Source organism: Rousettus aegyptiacus, unplaced genomic scaffold (genome assembly GCF_014176215.1).
Source record: "Rousettus aegyptiacus isolate mRouAeg1 unplaced genomic scaffold, mRouAeg1.p scaffold_m13_p_7, whole genome shotgun sequence".
Taxonomy (NCBI): domain Eukaryota; kingdom Metazoa; phylum Chordata; class Mammalia; order Chiroptera; family Pteropodidae; genus Rousettus; species Rousettus aegyptiacus.
Genome location: NW_023416310.1, coordinates 67,443,944 through 67,459,169, shown reverse-complemented (window position 1 = coordinate 67,459,169; position 15,226 = coordinate 67,443,944). Strand labels below are relative to the sequence as shown.

Genomic DNA, 15,226 nt, shown 5'->3' with positions numbered 1-15,226 from the left:
CTCACTCTCCCTGTCTGGACCACATTGGCAGGTCCATGGTTCATCAGAGGCCTTTTGGATTCTGGTGGAGGATGTGGACAGCGAGGTGATACTGCACCATGAGTACTTTCTGCTCAAGGCCAAGTACGCCCAGGACGAGCACCTTATCACGTTCTTCGTGCCTGTTTTTGAACCGCTGCCCCCTCAGTACTTCATCCGCGTGGTATCTGACCGCTGGCTCTGTGAGTGTGTTGTCTGCACACCCCTGGGGACAGGTTCTCCCAGAGTGGGTGTGAGAATGACCTTGTGGGGTGCGTTCCGACGTGCACAGAGGGGCTGTGGGGGCCGTTGGGTGAGGAGGGCCGCTTGCTCACCACCCGCCTGCTCCTTGGGCAGCTTGTGAGACCCAGCTGCCCGTCTCCTTCCGACACCTGATCCTGCCAGAGAAGTACCCTCCTCCCACCGAGCTGCTGGACCTGCAGCCCTTGCCTGTGTCCGCCTTGAGAAACAGCGCCTTTGAGAGCCTTTACCAAGACAAATTCCCCTTTTTCAATCCCATCCAGACACAAGGTCAGTGTCGTAGGGGCCTTATAAAGCCAACACGGGGTAGTGGGCCCTCTGCAGTGTGAAGGGGAGCAGGGCGCTCAGATCTCCAAGGACCTGGCAGACCCCTGGTGCTGACCAGTGGAGCACACCAGGCATTTCCTGTCTCACATACCTGTGGTTACAGTTAGACCTGCTTTGTTCTTTTGCACGTCTCACCAAGGAGGTCAGTGCCTTGTTGGTTCTCAGGCTTGGGGGGCTTACTGTCCCCGACACTCAGGTGGTGGGCGGAGTGAGCAGCATTGACCGAGGCCTTCATGCATCGCTGAGTGACCGCTGTGTCCCCAGAGCACATCTGGGTTTTGAGTGTTGTAGGCCGAGGATATCACGGTGCTTTCTCTTTTGTTCTCCCCGCCCACCTTATGAGGGATTTACCATGTGAGATATTATTGTTGCTGTCCTATTTGACTGATGGGGAAATGTAGGCAGAGGCACCTTGTTGCACTGGCTAATAAATAGGACTGAGACTTTCCCCTAGTCTTGATGCTGGAATTGGGCTTGTCCCTTTTTCCACATTAGCCAGTTTCCATCCAGGAAATATGGATCATCGGAGACAGAGAAGGGCAGTCAGGGCCCTTTTGCTCTGCGTCCTGGTCCCTGAGAGGGCTGGCAGGGAATGAGACTCAAGCTCCTCCATATCTGTTGTCACCCCACAAGTTTGCATGGGGCCTGAACTCTTGATCTTTGCTTGTGTTTGGGAGGGAGACTATGAGGGCACAGATGGACAGTCCGTTGCCCCTCATACTAGCACCCGTGCTGATGGCTGGCTTGCTGCTGCCAGCTCCGGGCTGAGCTCGGAGTCCACTTCGGATTCACATGACCACCACCGGTTTTCAGTGTTCAACACCGTGTATAACAGCGACGACAACGTTTTCGTGGGGGCCCCCACTGGCAGTGGGAAGACCATCTGTGCGGAGTTTGCCATCCTGCGGATGTTGCTGCAAAACTCGGAAGGGCGCTGTGTCTACATCACCCCTATGGAGGCACTGGCTGAGCAGGTATGTGACGTACTCCTGTGTCACCTATAAGTTTTCCAGAGGCTGTTTTCATCTGTGAGTACAGGTTAAGGTTCTCTAGGCCCTTAAATTTACAGGGTGCGTCAGGGCACGACTGTTCGCAATTTCTGGGTTGTTCTCTCAGCTCATGAACTAAAAAGAGGCCCTGTCACTGAATGGAGCTTGAGGCCTATGGGTCACCAGGCTTCCTGGCTGCTCAATTCTTTTCATGACGGAAGTGCCACCCAGTGCAGCCTGATGCTCTATGCACCATGCCTCTGCCTGTAGGTGTACATGGACTGGCACGAGAAGTTCCAGGACAGGCTCAGCAAGAAGGTGGTGCTCCTGACGGGCGAGACCAGCACGGACCTGAAGCTGCTGGGCAAGGGCAGCATCGTCATCGGCACCCCCGAGAGGTGGGACATCCTATCTCGGCGCTGGAAGCAGCGCAAGAATGTCCAGAACATCAGCCTGTTCGTGGTGGACGAGGCCCACCTCATCGGGGGCGAGAACGGGGTATGGCCTGGCCTGTTGCTGTTCTTGTGATGGGGTCTGAGGCCAGAAGCAAAGCCTTCTGCCAGCAGAACTCTGCTTCACCCTTTATTCAGAGGCACAACGTGAGACTTGAGCTCTCAGTGGACATTGGCTCCTCTGGGGGGTGGAATCCAGGAGCATTTTGAGGGTGCTTGCTGGGTGTGCACGTGGGTAACCCATGGCCGAGGGTAGGTGTCTGGGTGCTTGATGACGCTCGTTCCCTCTCCTAGCCTGTCTTGGAAGTGATCTGCTCCCGGATGCGCTACATCTCCTCCCAGATTGAGCGGCCCATTCGTGTTGTGGCGCTTAGCTCCTCGCTCTCAAATGCTAAGGACGTGGCCCACTGGCTGGGCTGCAGTGCCACCTCCACGTTCAACTTCCACCCGAACGTGCGCCCCGTGCCTTTGGAACTGCACATCCAGGTAGGACCCACTTTTCCTGCCGCTCATGGCCTCTTGTTCAGAGTACTGGCTCTTGTAACCCCTTTTCCTTTGGTGCTTAGGGCTTCAACATCAGTCACACGCAGACTCGCCTATTGTCCATGGCCAAACCTGTGTACCATGCCATCACCAAGCACTCTCCCAAGAAGCCTGTCATCGTTTTTGTACCCTCTCGTAAGCAGACCCGCCTTACAGCAATTGACATCCTCACCACGTGTGCGGCGGACATCCAGCGACAGAGGTGGGGGCCTGGCTATGTCCACTTTCTCTTACCCGGCTTAGCCCTGGAGGTTGGGCTGACAGGGAGTTAGGTCATGTGAAGTTGGCCCACTCTGAAGGGTGTCCCATTTCTGAGGGTGGGCTTAGCCCCCTGGCTAGGGGCTGGGTGACCGCACCTTTGGCAGGTGTTTGCCAGGGGCCAGAACCCTCTGGCTCACTCAGCCTTGTGCCGCCCAGGTTCTTACACTGCACCGAGAAGGATCTGATCCCATACCTAGAGAAGCTGAGTGACAGCACGCTCAAGGAGACGCTGCTAAACGGCGTGGGCTACCTGCATGAGGGTCTCAGCCCCCTGGAGCGGCGTCTGGTGGGACAGCTCTTCAGCTCAGGTAAAGAGCCTTTGGCACTGGTCGTGACTATTATCTAGCGTGTCATAAGTGGTACATGTGAACTGCAGCGTTTAGTGTTATTTTTCTGTGTCATTTTTGAAGTGCTTCTCTGGTTATGGAATCTGCTGTCTCTTTGGATCCTGCCAGTAATCTTGTGGTGTGATGGGGTAAACAGTAACTGTCCTTGCTAACGAGGAAGCAGGGGGCACACAGAGTGAACCTTTCTAGAACCTGTTTTTCTAGACCAGCACCTTCAGCCCCTATACTGGTTTTCCAGGGACATCAGATCTGCCAGGGTCAGTAGACCTCGGAAATGTGTAAATAGTAGAACTCCGATCTCTCTTGGGGGGGTCTTTGTGTCACTGTTCTTTGTTGCCCTGCGGCATTTCACACAGAGTTACTATTTTGACACTGGTGGAGCCTCAGTGCAGATGGTCCTGCCAGAATCACTTCCTGTTGGTCTTACTCTTGGCATCTGTCTGGGGCACACTTGGCTCCATTTGGCTGCTGTGGGAGCCAGCCCAAGGCTGAGTTGGCACTTTCCAGACAGCAGGGCTAGTCTTTCAAACTTGAGCCCAGCTTTCCCTGGGAGAGGTGCTGCTCCAGGACTGCCTTGGGTAGCCCCCGAGCAGGGCAACAGCAGCATGGTGTCATCTCTTCCAGTATTGCTCCGTTCTCAGTCATGACAGATCTCACTCCTAGCAAGCTTTGCTCTAGCTGTGAAATCAGATTGGTCCCTGCTCAGGAGGCAGTACACCCTTCCTCAGCTGCCTTCTCCTCTCTGCCACAGGGGCTATCCAGGTGGTCGTTGCTTCTCGGAGTCTCTGCTGGGGCCTGAGTGTGGCCGCCCACCTGGTGATCATCATGGACACCCAGTACTACAATGGCAAGATCCACGCGTGAGTCCAGCTGTGCTCTGTGCTCCCAGAGCCCCTCTTAGTGGACATGCCACCTGCAAACCCAGGAAGTAGCTGCTAGGAGGGCAGGGTATTGGCACAGCCAGCAGCCTGCTGGGGTTCCAGCACTGCTAGTGTTGGAGAATGTTTGGTCTCGGGACCTGGGCTCACATTGGAATCAGTCATCCTTCTGTGATTCAGCAAGTGGGCAGCCAGGGAGTTCCAGCTAGAAGGAACTTGGGGATTATATAGTTGACCTATTTGTGTTGTAGATTGGGTATGTGATTTGGTCCAGGTCACATAACTTGTGGTCATAAGAAGTAAAAGATTTGGTTTTCTCAGAAAAAGTTCGAGTAATTTAACTCAATAATTTTTTCCCCAAAAATGCAGATTATTTTGAAATGAGTCATATCTTTATGGTTTATTTTTAATGTCTGAACCTGCTTGTAGATTCGGTTTTAAGTTAGATGACTTGATAACTCATTAAGTACACAGCTATTAAGTGGGGGCAGCTTGACTCACGTGTGCGCTCCTTATATTAGGAATTACTTCATTTTGGGTGTCAGGTAGGTTGTGGCTTTGGGTCAAGGACTGTGAGCAACAAGTCACAACTCGTGAAAATTGCAGTGATGCGTAGATAAGCAGTGACACCAGTGCCATGGCACAAGACTCATGAACACAAGGTCTGCTGTCACCGTGCCCTGGCTCCCCGTGTAAGCATTGCATTCCGATGCCAGGGAGTCAGAGCACCCTGAGTGCAACGTTGTGTTGATGCACTCTGCCTCTTTTCCCATGTCACCAGGTATGTGGACTACCCCATCTACGACGTGCTTCAGATGGTGGGGCACGCCAACCGCCCTCTGCAGGATGACGAGGGACGTTGTGTCATCATGTGCCAGGGCTCCAAAAAGGTTGGTCTGGCCTTAGGACACAGGCTGTCTTCTTCAGTGGGGGTTTTTGTGTCTCTTTCAACTCTGCTGCTGTTTCTCACATTGTGTTGTAGTTTGCTTCAGCCACGGGGAATTCCGTAGCCTTTTGTTTTTGTTGCTGCTATTGACTCCGTGTGCCAGGCCTTCGTCCTTTGGCTGGTTCCATCTTCCTTTTGCACCACTCATCCTGTGTGACTGGTGCCTTCCTTTTGCCATTGTGGCTGTAACAGTGAGCTGGTGGCATGGCATACACAGCTGACACTGTAGTCCAGACTCAGCCACCTCATCTGCAGTGCTTTCCTCCGTCTTTGTATTAGCTGTGTCTGTCGCACACGGCCTCTTCACTGGTTTGTCCTTGGCCCTTTGATACCATGTTGTCATTGACTATTACTGTCTCCTCCCACTTCACAGGATTTCTTTAAGAAGTTCTTATATGAACCGTTGCCAGTGGAGTCTCACCTGGACCACTGTATGCATGACCACTTCAATGCCGAGATTGTCACCAAGACCATTGAGAACAAGCAGGATGCTGTAGACTACCTTACCTGGACCTTTCTGTACCGCCGCATGACTCAGAACCCCAACTACTATAACCTGCAGGGTCCGTGGGCCATGGTGTGCAGTCTCCTTTCGTGCTTTTCACAGCCCTCGCTGGCTATTGCCCTGTGACTCACCACTTCTCTCTCACCTTCACAGGCATTTCTCATCGTCACCTGTCTGACCACTTGTCAGAGTTGGTGGAGCAGACACTGAGTGACCTGGAGCAGTCCAAGTGCATCAGCATAGAAGATGAGATGGACGTTGCACCTCTAAACCTGGGCATGATCGCCGCCTACTACTACATCAACTATACCACGATCGGTGAGGCTGGCTGGGGCAGCTTCTGGCTGTGGTGCAGCCACTGGGTGGCGGTGATAGGCGGGGTGGCCTGGGCAAGTTAACCGCTCCCACATCTTCTCTCTCGGACAGAGCTCTTCAGCATGTCCTTGAATGCCAAGACCAAGGTGCGTGGGCTAATCGAGATTATCTCCAATGCGGCCGAGTACGAAAACATCCCAATTCGCCACCATGAGGACAACCTGCTGCGGCAGGTGAGGTACCTTGGCCCCAGGGGACGCCTGCCTATGTGCCAAAGCACACGGACCCTTCTCTGCCCAGGAAGACTGCACACATGCATTTCCTCCGCCCGCCCCTCCCCCCCCCCCGCCCCCGCCCATGGAATTTTGAAGGGTTGTGATCTAGGATAGAGTTTTAGGGCTTGAGAGGTGGCCTCAAGCTGGGTTACCTGTTTGTCACCAGTTTTTCTTCCCCTTTCCAGCTGGCTCAGAAGGTTCCCCACAAGCTGAACAACCCCAAGTTCAATGACCCACATGTCAAGACCAATCTGCTTCTTCAGGCTCACCTGTCCCGCATGCAGCTGAGTGCTGAGTTGCAGTCAGATACAGAGGAGATCCTTAGCAAGGTAGGGTACAGGGTGGTGTGGGGCAGACATGGGACAGGCCCCAGGGCCCAGGAAGCAACCTCTCTAGCCTCCTGGTCTCACACCCCCACCCTATGCAGGCCATCCGGCTCATCCAGGCCTGCGTGGATGTCCTCTCTAGTAATGGGTGGCTCAGCCCCGCTCTGGCAGCCATGGAGCTGGCCCAGATGGTCACCCAAGCCATGTGGTCTAAGGACTCATACCTGAAACAGCTGCCTCATTTCACCTCGGAGCACATCAAACGTTGCACGGACAAGGTGAACTGGTCTGGACCTGGCTGAGCTGAGTGACTGGGCTGTAGTGGGGGTGGCGGTAGGAGTGGCATGGGAGGTAGACCTCCAGCTTTTGTTCCCCTGAAGAGGATGGCAGGCCATGTTGTCTTCAGATGATGGGTAGTGTAGGATGGAAATTAGCAACCGTGTGGAGCCCGTTTGTTTGCTGTCAGTGTGGATTCTTTCCCCTTGATCTCTGAATGCCTGCTGCAGGGAGTGGAGAGTGTTTTCGACATCATGGAGATGGAGGATGAAGAACGGAATGCATTGCTTCAGCTGTCTGACAGCCAGATGGCAGACGTGGCACGTTTCTGTAACCGCTACCCTAACATTGAGCTGTCTTATGAAGTTGTGGATAAGGATGGTATCCGCAGGTGAGCCAGAGGGCCAGGTGCCCTGCCCTAGGGGCCCTGCCACCCAGTGCTAATGTGTTGCACTGCTTCTCCCCACAGTGGCGGGCCTGTTGTGGTGCTGGTGCAGTTGGAGCGAGAGGAGGAAGTCACAGGCCCCGTGATTGCGCCTCTCTTCCCACAGGTGTGTCCTGGCAGCTGCCTTTTCCAGGTGTCCACTGGAGGCCTTGTCCATGGGTGGTCGGAGGACAAGAGTGCATTGTCACTAGGGAGGGAAACTTAGGGTAATGACAAATCGTAGGCTGAGAATATCAGGACTGTGGATGCTTTTGTTTTTGTTTTTGCTTTAAAACAATTTAGATGACTGGTTATCGTTAAAATACCAGCTGAGCAGTCAATCTCTGCGACTGTGAAAACTCATTTTTCTTTAACTCTAAACAGCTGCAGGACAGTTGGGCTTTTCTAGGTGTTTCTTCCCCCTCCTTTCTTACTGCCACTTACTGTGCTTCCAGCTGCTTGATTTTTTACGAGAAAGAAAATCTAGCAAGAACCAGATACACTGTATGTGATAGTTAATTTTACAAACTAGTTGAATACACTCCAAGGAAGGGGCACTTTATAATGGAGTTTCTAGGCTTTCTGATGGCAGAGTGGGCAGCAGTGGTGCCTTGATCGAGGCAAGGCCCACTTCCCCTCTGTGGGCGGGCTGGTGTCCATGTTCACATGTCATAATTACCTGGCACATGTGCCTGAGAAGAGCCTCAGAGGGACTCAACGTTGCCAGGCCCCAGAGACAAGGTCTCTAGTGGTGGAATCCTGGATGCAATAGCAAGTGCTAAGTGGAACTAGGAAGTGAGCTAGAAGCAACAAATGAGTCCCTCTACTACTTAACATTTGAGTTCATTTGAGTTGCCTTGTGATGGTTTCAATCTTAGTTACATCAAATTGTGTTTCAGGGGGAAACTCTCTATTCTGTCTGCTTTTCGTTTTTCTACTTTTGTAACCACTCTCATGGTCTTAAATCACTGTCAAGTTTTATGTACTGAGATTCTTGGCTTTTGGTCACTGCAGAAACGTGAGGAGGGCTGGTGGGTAGTGATCGGAGACGCCAAGTCCAACAGCCTTATTTCCATTAAGAGGCTGACCCTGCAGCAGAAGGCCAAGGTGAGTGCCACTGGCCCAGCCTGAGACTGAGATAGGGCAGGACGGGAGTGCTCTCCCATGTCTGTGCCTTTCTCTGACCCCTGCCTGCTCTCTCTAGGTGAAGCTTGACTTCGTGGCCCCAGCCACTGGCGCCCACAACTACACTCTGTATTTCATGAGCGATGCTTACATGGGATGTGACCAAGAATACAAGTTCAGCGTAGACGTTAAAGAAGCCGAGACGGACAGCGACTCGGATTGAGTGTGGAGGCCTGTGCTCTTGCCTGGAGGGCTTTGCCCTGAACAGATAGCATTTCTGGGTCACAGTTGTGGACAGCAGGTCTGCTGGCATGAGGGTGGGCTGCCAGGCAGTGCAGGTGCACCCCAGCCCCCCTCCACATTTCCTCTTGCCACCTTGGCAAACAGTCTTTGGATCCGGCGTCTGTAGGTGTCGTGTAGCTGTCATGTTAACTGGATAGCATTTTTAGGCATGTTCTTTGTTGTTTTATTAGGTATTCTAATAAAATCAGTTGGAGAAATCATTCATCTTTGCAGTGATTCTATATTTTTGTTTCTTTGCTCTAGCCTAAGGCCCTTCTCCAAAAAGATTTTTTTCTCTTTAGCTACTGAACTTGCTTAAGATACTTGTCAAGAATAAGGCTGCTCTTTAATTGGGCTGTCACCTGCAGCATGTCAGCTGAGGGGTTAAGCAGCTTCTTTTTAGTCGGTATAGCCTAGTCCCCATCTTGCTACCCATTGTCAGCACCACTGCTGGAACTAACAGAGCTACAGGGACAGATGACAGGGGGTAGGTTTTTCAAGATCTGCAGTGACACCCCCCACCCCAAGGAGACTCAGGAGGGGTTAAAACATACCAGCTGGGTGTGTAACCCAATCTACACTGATACTGTGATCCAGGTCTGTACATCTTTGTCTTCAAATTTTTGTCTTGCCATTTTTAGGAATAACTTTGCATAAAGTTGGAAGATGATTCTGAGGGGTAATTTTCCTAGGTCAGCAGTTTTCAAATGGCTTGGTCTTAGGACCCCTTCACACTACAAAAATGAGGAACCCCAAAGAGCTTTTATTACCTAGGTTTTATCTATTGATGTCAACAATATGAAAAATTAGAACAGTGCATTTAAAAATAATAAATGGTTAGTTTTTTATGAAAAATTACTTGTAAAACATCCAGGGATAAGAGTGGCCTTTGATGTTTTTACAGACCTTGGTTCTGTCTGGTTTAATGAAGACTGGGACTCTAGTGTCTGCTTCTAAACCTCATGTTTAAGTGAAGTAAAATGGAAGTGAAACTGGCTTTACATGTACATGCAGTTAGAAAGGGGAGGACGTTTTCGATATCCTTTTCAGGAGACTGGCTATTTGATACTACGGCGAGACTCCAAGAGTGGTTATTTCAGTTTCAGGTTGCACGTTGCCTTTACCAGTGCGCTGTTAAGACCCGTGGGTCTCTCTTATACCCCGAATGGGCCTCTTACGCATGAATAAGTTCCTAATGTCATGCATTAATAATTTGGAAAACATGGGTTGACTGACTCGTGTCGATCTTCCAGATGTTGATCCACTTCATGACACGTCACATTTGTTAATGTCACCACTGACATCAGAAGCCTAAGTATTGGGAAGATGTCCAGCTCATGGTGGCAATACAGTTTTTTCCACAATTTAATTTTTGCTTGAAAGCTTTATCATTGGCAATAGTTTCTTTTGATATGGAAGGTTCATCAGTTTCCCAGAAAACATTGCCAAGTAGCCAGTAACTTGCTGCTACTCTCAAGTAAAAATAAGCCAAGAACACAACTGATGTACCTGGTGATGTAGCTGCACAACTGCTTTTCCTCAAGAGCGGCACATCACGGCACTTTCTGCATGCTGTGTCACATGGTGTTCCGGGGGGCTCAAGATTGAATGCGATTTATTTGTATTGGTCCTACGAGAGACAGTCCTAAGTGAAGTTGGCAACACCTCTGCTATGACAGCAATACAGTGAAGACAAAGATTAGTTGGTGCCACTGCCACAGTTCCTGCCAAGGTGCCAATGTAAGAGTGGAAAATTTTCCAGTAAGCTAGTTACAGGGAAGTGATAGGGAGTAACATTTTCAGGTGCCAGCCTCCAGGAAAAGAACAGCCGCCAAGATGCAGATAATCTAAGGTTTAGGAGTAGGAGTCCCCCTGAAACAGCATATATTTGTACCAGACGCTAACAGCCAACTTCTGCTTTTGTAACCTGCTTGCTTGCTTGATCAAAACTCACCAGGATGTGATTTTAGGCTACATAAGCTGCCTTCTCTGGAAGCTCGGGGCTGATTCTCTGACCCTGTGTGGTGGATAGTTAAGTCGCTGGCCGGCTAATAAAGGCTCATAATTCATCTCAATTGGCTCCGTGGGTCTTAGATTTGAATGCACCGTAACAGCCAACAGCTGACCTCAGGCCCCCGAGAGGCTCAAGCCCCAGGGATGTGAGAACACATTTTGTGCATTATCCCAGGTGCTACCCAGCTGTCTCTCCACAACCTATAGTCATGATTGCTGTGGTGTGAGAAATTAAGGCTGGAGCTTTGGGGACAAGTCTTCATGTGGAAACCCACATGGAGTGGTTGACAAAACCTGAGTGGGATCGAAGAACTGCTTGCCTCTGACAGGGATTCTCTCTGCCTTGTCTCATTACCTCCCAAAAGAGCCCTATCAGACATCTTTATCTCACTGGCTCTCACCACAGAAACTCGGAACCAGATGGACTGTATCATGTACCGTGGCCCCTTAGAGGGCCACAGATGATCGTCTCTAAGATTTTTGTTTTGTCTCCTACCCAAGAACCAGTTTTCAGCCCCACTGGGACTGTACAGCCTATGGGCAACAGCAACTCCCTTTTAGGGTGCACATACTCCCTGTTTATTTTCAGCATTTCCTGCAGGTACAGGAGATACTATGAGGGTTTCACAGGGAAGCCGAGGTGTGTTCACTGCAAACCGGCCAACATTAAATAATCTTCCACACTGACTAAATGTCTTAAATGCAATGATTTATCCAGAAATGGGGAAGGCAGGACCAAATTCCAAAAAGGACTCACCATGAAATTGTTTTAAATATGAATGTCCTGATGATATAAGCTAGGATGGGTTATTGCTATAAAGCTTACAATTTCAGGAAGGTCTGAGATACACCCCCCAACATACAGATCCGGTGATTACAAATGGTGTATTTACCCCCAAACTTTAACACTGAGCCCTAAAGTAAATCTGTGGCACAACCACAAGGTGCTGCTGTTCCATGGCTCTGAGCAGAGCTGTCAGGTGGCTCAGAGTGGCTCTGTGGCCTTGCATGTCTTCCAGGGCTAGAGGGACAAGCCAAGTTCATCGAAGGCCAGGGTACTCCTCCAGGTCCCCCTGGGCAGGAAAAATCTTAGGACATTTTCTGGAGACCCATGGTTCTGTCCAAAGTTAAGGTGGTTCAAAGGCCTTCTGGCCGCTGATACTTCCAGAAGGCCACCTCCCCATCATCGCTGCAAGAGGCCAGAAGCCCCTGCTCTTTGGGGTTCCAAGCCACACAGTTGACATCCTGGGGATGGGCCTGAGGCAGGTGGGCCGTCAGAGAGAAGGTAGGCTGTTGAGGGTCACAGCCGGGGTCCTCCTCAAACACTCGGATGGCATCATCCCCACAGGCTGTAGCCAAAGCCCCTGTCAACTGACACCTGGGAAGAACATGCCGTTATTGCATGTGCTGGTGGCTCCACTCCCTCCAACAGGAAGTCAGGTAGAAGGGGCTGATTTGACAGACCCTGGCCTGCTCTCTTCCCAAACTTCAGGCCTCAGCTGACCTCTTACTGAAGAGCCCCCTAACTAATATAGAGCCATCAACATCCCCCCAAGTCTTCAAGAACCACCATCCAGGTTTACCCCACTATAATTAACCTAAGAAATGATATGGTCCTGAAGTGCACTTCTGTCACTTAGCATAAGCAGTCTGCCTTGTCATGAAGTTTGCATAGCAACATAATAAGTCATTGACTTTACCATACTTTACTGGTCTGTTTTTGTTATTCCCAAATCTTTGCTAATACAAAGAAAGCTTAGATGCATATCAACTTTTTTCATTATTTAGGGTTATTTCCTACGGCTAAATTCTTAGGGCCAGTCTGCCCTCTGACCTAAACATGTGGCTTCTTTAGGCTCTGTAAAGGTAGAGCCCATGCCATCAAACCATAAAAGCCCTAGTCATGAATCCAGTTTCAGTAACGACTATTTCTGGATGGTACAATGCTGTGTGACCCAAAAGGCCGGTGCTGCCCTCACAGCTTGGGAGCTTAATGCAGATGCAGGCCTCGTTCTGAGTCTGTTCTGGGTTACTGTGACATAGGCCACCAGCTGGCTCTAAGCAAGCATGGTGGACAGTCTGGCCTGTTCTGAAGTGTGGGTGCTACTCCCTATTCCATGCACCCCCAAAGGGGAAAAGAGCAGCAGAGGGTCTGACCTCCCTAAAACCTGAGTTGGGGGTTGGGTGGGGATAGGGGCACAGATCTTACCAAGCAACATCATAAATGGTCCTGGAGTGGAAGCCCGACAAAGTGCAGACACATTTCCAGCTGGGGTCATTTCCACTGCATGCCACCCCTGCATGACAGAATTATCTTGAATCCGAGACATGTCTTGTGTCCTGGGCACCTTAGGGGGCGACTGTCCTGACTTGCTCTCCCTTGCCCCACCCTCAGCCATGAGTCATCTCATGGCCAGATTGGCATTTTTAAAGCGGAATTCTGAGAAGGAAATGTCCTGATCATTAAAAACCCTTTGGGTGCAAACTACGTTCGACTAGTTGGCCTGCCTTTAAGGCCACCCGCTAGCCAGTGCAACTCACCTTTTCCCAAACCCTCACGCCATACACTCCAAGTCTAGGTTTTCCCACCTTTAAGGCCTTTGTTCATGCTGTTCCATTTTAACGTGAAGAGAACTCTCTCTTCACATTAAAATCCTACCCATCCTTCTACGTGGCCTTCCCTGACCCCTCCAGCACTCTGGCGCCCCCTTGTGGTACACACCCCTCTCCCCACAATTTCCTGGGCTTCATCTATATGTCTCAGCCCAAGGAGACCCTCAGCCTCATGGAAATGTCTTCTTTAGCTCACCTTGCTCATTGCCTGGTAGGTACTGGTGCCAGATGCGCACAGTACGGTCATCACTGCAAGATGCCAGACGCTGGCCACTGGGGTCAAACGCCAAGCTCCATACAGTGGATTCATGGCCCTCAAGAGTGGCACAACATATCCAGTCATCCTCTTCTTCCCGGTAGAGCTTCACTGTGTCGTCATAGCTGGCAGAGGCTAACAGCTTGGGGACATAGGGAAAACACAACACTTATGGCTCAGAAGTGCCCTGCTAGGACATGACAGTCACAGGTGACTGTCTTTATAAAGGGATTAACGTCTTTTGGTAACGGACAGTGATCCCTATTAAAGCCAGACTGAGGCAGAAAAGCAGAGTACTGGGCAGAGTACAGCCCTCCACTAGGAATTCCTTCCCACCAAGATACTTGGCCTGACTTTTACCTCCTGGCTCGGGTGCCAGACCACGTGCTTGACATCCTGCGTGTGAGAATTGAGGACACTAACACATTCGTATTCATCTTCTTCATCGACTGTGGGAGGGAAAGAGAAAGGAGCCCTTGAGCTGACCCTGCCAAGATCACAAAGTGGATGTCTGACTGCTAGTTCCCAGCTGTACCTGGAGGGGCCAGGACTCACCTTCCCAGACCCACACACTCTTATCTCGGCTGCAGGTGGCAATGAGGTTGCCAGATGGGGCCCAGGCCACCGACTTGACCTCATTTTCATGGCCCTCCAGCGTGGTCACACACTGTGAAAAGAGGGACAAGATTCAACCACACCCAAGATCGTGAGCTCAAGTTCCTGAGCTGGCCTTGGGGAACAAAGAGGCAACAATCCTGGTTTCACCAGCCCAGTTACCTCAAAATCATCCTGGTTCTTCTTCCAAATGCAAGTGGTAGCATCAAAGCTGGCAGAGGCCAGGTAATTGCCGCAGGGAGACCAGGCCACCTTCCGCACAGTGCGCTGGTGGCCTTCAGAAAGGACAGATTTGCAGATCCAGCTGTCACCTAAAAGCAGAGGGCAACCAGGTGCTGGAGCTGGTGCACAGGAAGGCTATTTAGCACTGTCAACGCCATCTCATGGGGGTCAGCACTGGAACCAAGCTGTGGACAAAGCTCAGCAGGCATATTTACAACATGCTTTCAGAAAGAAGTAACGATCCTACCTCCTCTGGAGGCACCAGCCTTTTGAAACAAACCTGAGGAGTCACCCTCGCGATTTAATACGGTCAGTGGCTCCCGAATGCCCTTGTGATAAAATCTAATTTCACGACGTCGCAAGTTACTCTGCAGTCTACTCTCCACCGTCCTGCTCTCTTCATTTTCCTGCCTCAGCAACTACCCAAAGTCCCTCCACAGTTCCAGCCTTTCGCTGACGTTTTTGCTTCTAGTACTTGCTGGTAAAGTCCTCGGAGCAGCTAACATTCACCTCGAGATGGCCTCTCCCCGCTCTCCCTGAGTGGTACCCCGGCCGGGATGGGCCTGCCGCGCACCCCCGAGCCCAGGTCTTACCCTCCCTGCCCCAGATGCGAACTCTACGATCGCCCCCGCATGAGGCGAGCAGGGTTCCCGCGGGGTTCCAGGCCAGGAACCAGCACCGCGAGTCTGGGTGAGCCGAGACACGGCCCAGCAGCACCAGCGAGTCCTTCATGGCGGCCCGGCGCGGGACCAGGAGGTGGATCCGACAGTGGGTCCCACCGCGCAGGAACACGCGAGGCCCCACCCGGCCTTCCACAGTCGTCCCTCCAGCCGCTTCCGCTCGGGGGCCCGGGGCGTTCTGGGAACTGAAGTGCCCACTGTCGTGGCCGCGCTGCCCTCTGGGAATTGTAGTGGGCGCCCCGACCCCAGCGGAAAGCCTCGCGGGACTTCCCCGAAC

General features: G+C 51.5%; 2 protein-coding genes across 2 annotated transcripts in view; one reads left to right on the top strand and one right to left on the bottom strand.

The window, feature by feature from the left end:
- Nucleotides 1–8,773, top strand: part of SNRNP200 (small nuclear ribonucleoprotein U5 subunit 200) — a 29,419-nt gene extending 20,646 nt beyond the window's left edge. The window contains exons 28-45 of the mRNA XM_016142925.2: nucleotides 32–221; nucleotides 376–549; nucleotides 1,420–1,580; nucleotides 1,866–2,093; nucleotides 2,342–2,533; nucleotides 2,614–2,792; nucleotides 3,008–3,159; nucleotides 3,950–4,058; nucleotides 4,858–4,966; nucleotides 5,396–5,585; nucleotides 5,681–5,845; nucleotides 5,954–6,075; nucleotides 6,303–6,446; nucleotides 6,545–6,721; nucleotides 6,950–7,110; nucleotides 7,189–7,270; nucleotides 8,158–8,250; nucleotides 8,348–8,773. Of these exons, the coding sequence (XP_015998411.1) occupies nucleotides 32–221; nucleotides 376–549; nucleotides 1,420–1,580; nucleotides 1,866–2,093; nucleotides 2,342–2,533; nucleotides 2,614–2,792; nucleotides 3,008–3,159; nucleotides 3,950–4,058; nucleotides 4,858–4,966; nucleotides 5,396–5,585; nucleotides 5,681–5,845; nucleotides 5,954–6,075; nucleotides 6,303–6,446; nucleotides 6,545–6,721; nucleotides 6,950–7,110; nucleotides 7,189–7,270; nucleotides 8,158–8,250; nucleotides 8,348–8,491 (2,772 nt within the window). The 3' untranslated portion in view covers nucleotides 8,492–8,773. The remainder of the gene's footprint in view (nucleotides 1–31; nucleotides 222–375; nucleotides 550–1,419; nucleotides 1,581–1,865; nucleotides 2,094–2,341; nucleotides 2,534–2,613; nucleotides 2,793–3,007; nucleotides 3,160–3,949; nucleotides 4,059–4,857; nucleotides 4,967–5,395; nucleotides 5,586–5,680; nucleotides 5,846–5,953; nucleotides 6,076–6,302; nucleotides 6,447–6,544; nucleotides 6,722–6,949; nucleotides 7,111–7,188; nucleotides 7,271–8,157; nucleotides 8,251–8,347) is intronic.
- Nucleotides 8,774–11,118: 2,345 nt separating this feature from the next.
- On the bottom strand, nucleotides 11,119–15,116 carry CIAO1 (cytosolic iron-sulfur assembly component 1). Its single transcript, XM_016142926.2, has 7 exons — nucleotides 14,863–15,116; nucleotides 14,210–14,358; nucleotides 13,988–14,099; nucleotides 13,793–13,881; nucleotides 13,373–13,574; nucleotides 12,773–12,860; nucleotides 11,119–11,941 (listed from the first exon to the last, which is right to left on the bottom strand). The coding sequence occupies exons 1-7, from the start codon at nucleotides 14,999–15,001 to the stop codon at nucleotides 11,701–11,703; spliced, it is 1,020 nt and encodes a 339-aa protein (XP_015998412.1). The 5' UTR covers nucleotides 15,002–15,116; the 3' UTR covers nucleotides 11,119–11,700.
- Nucleotides 15,117–15,226: the final 110 nt, after the last annotated feature.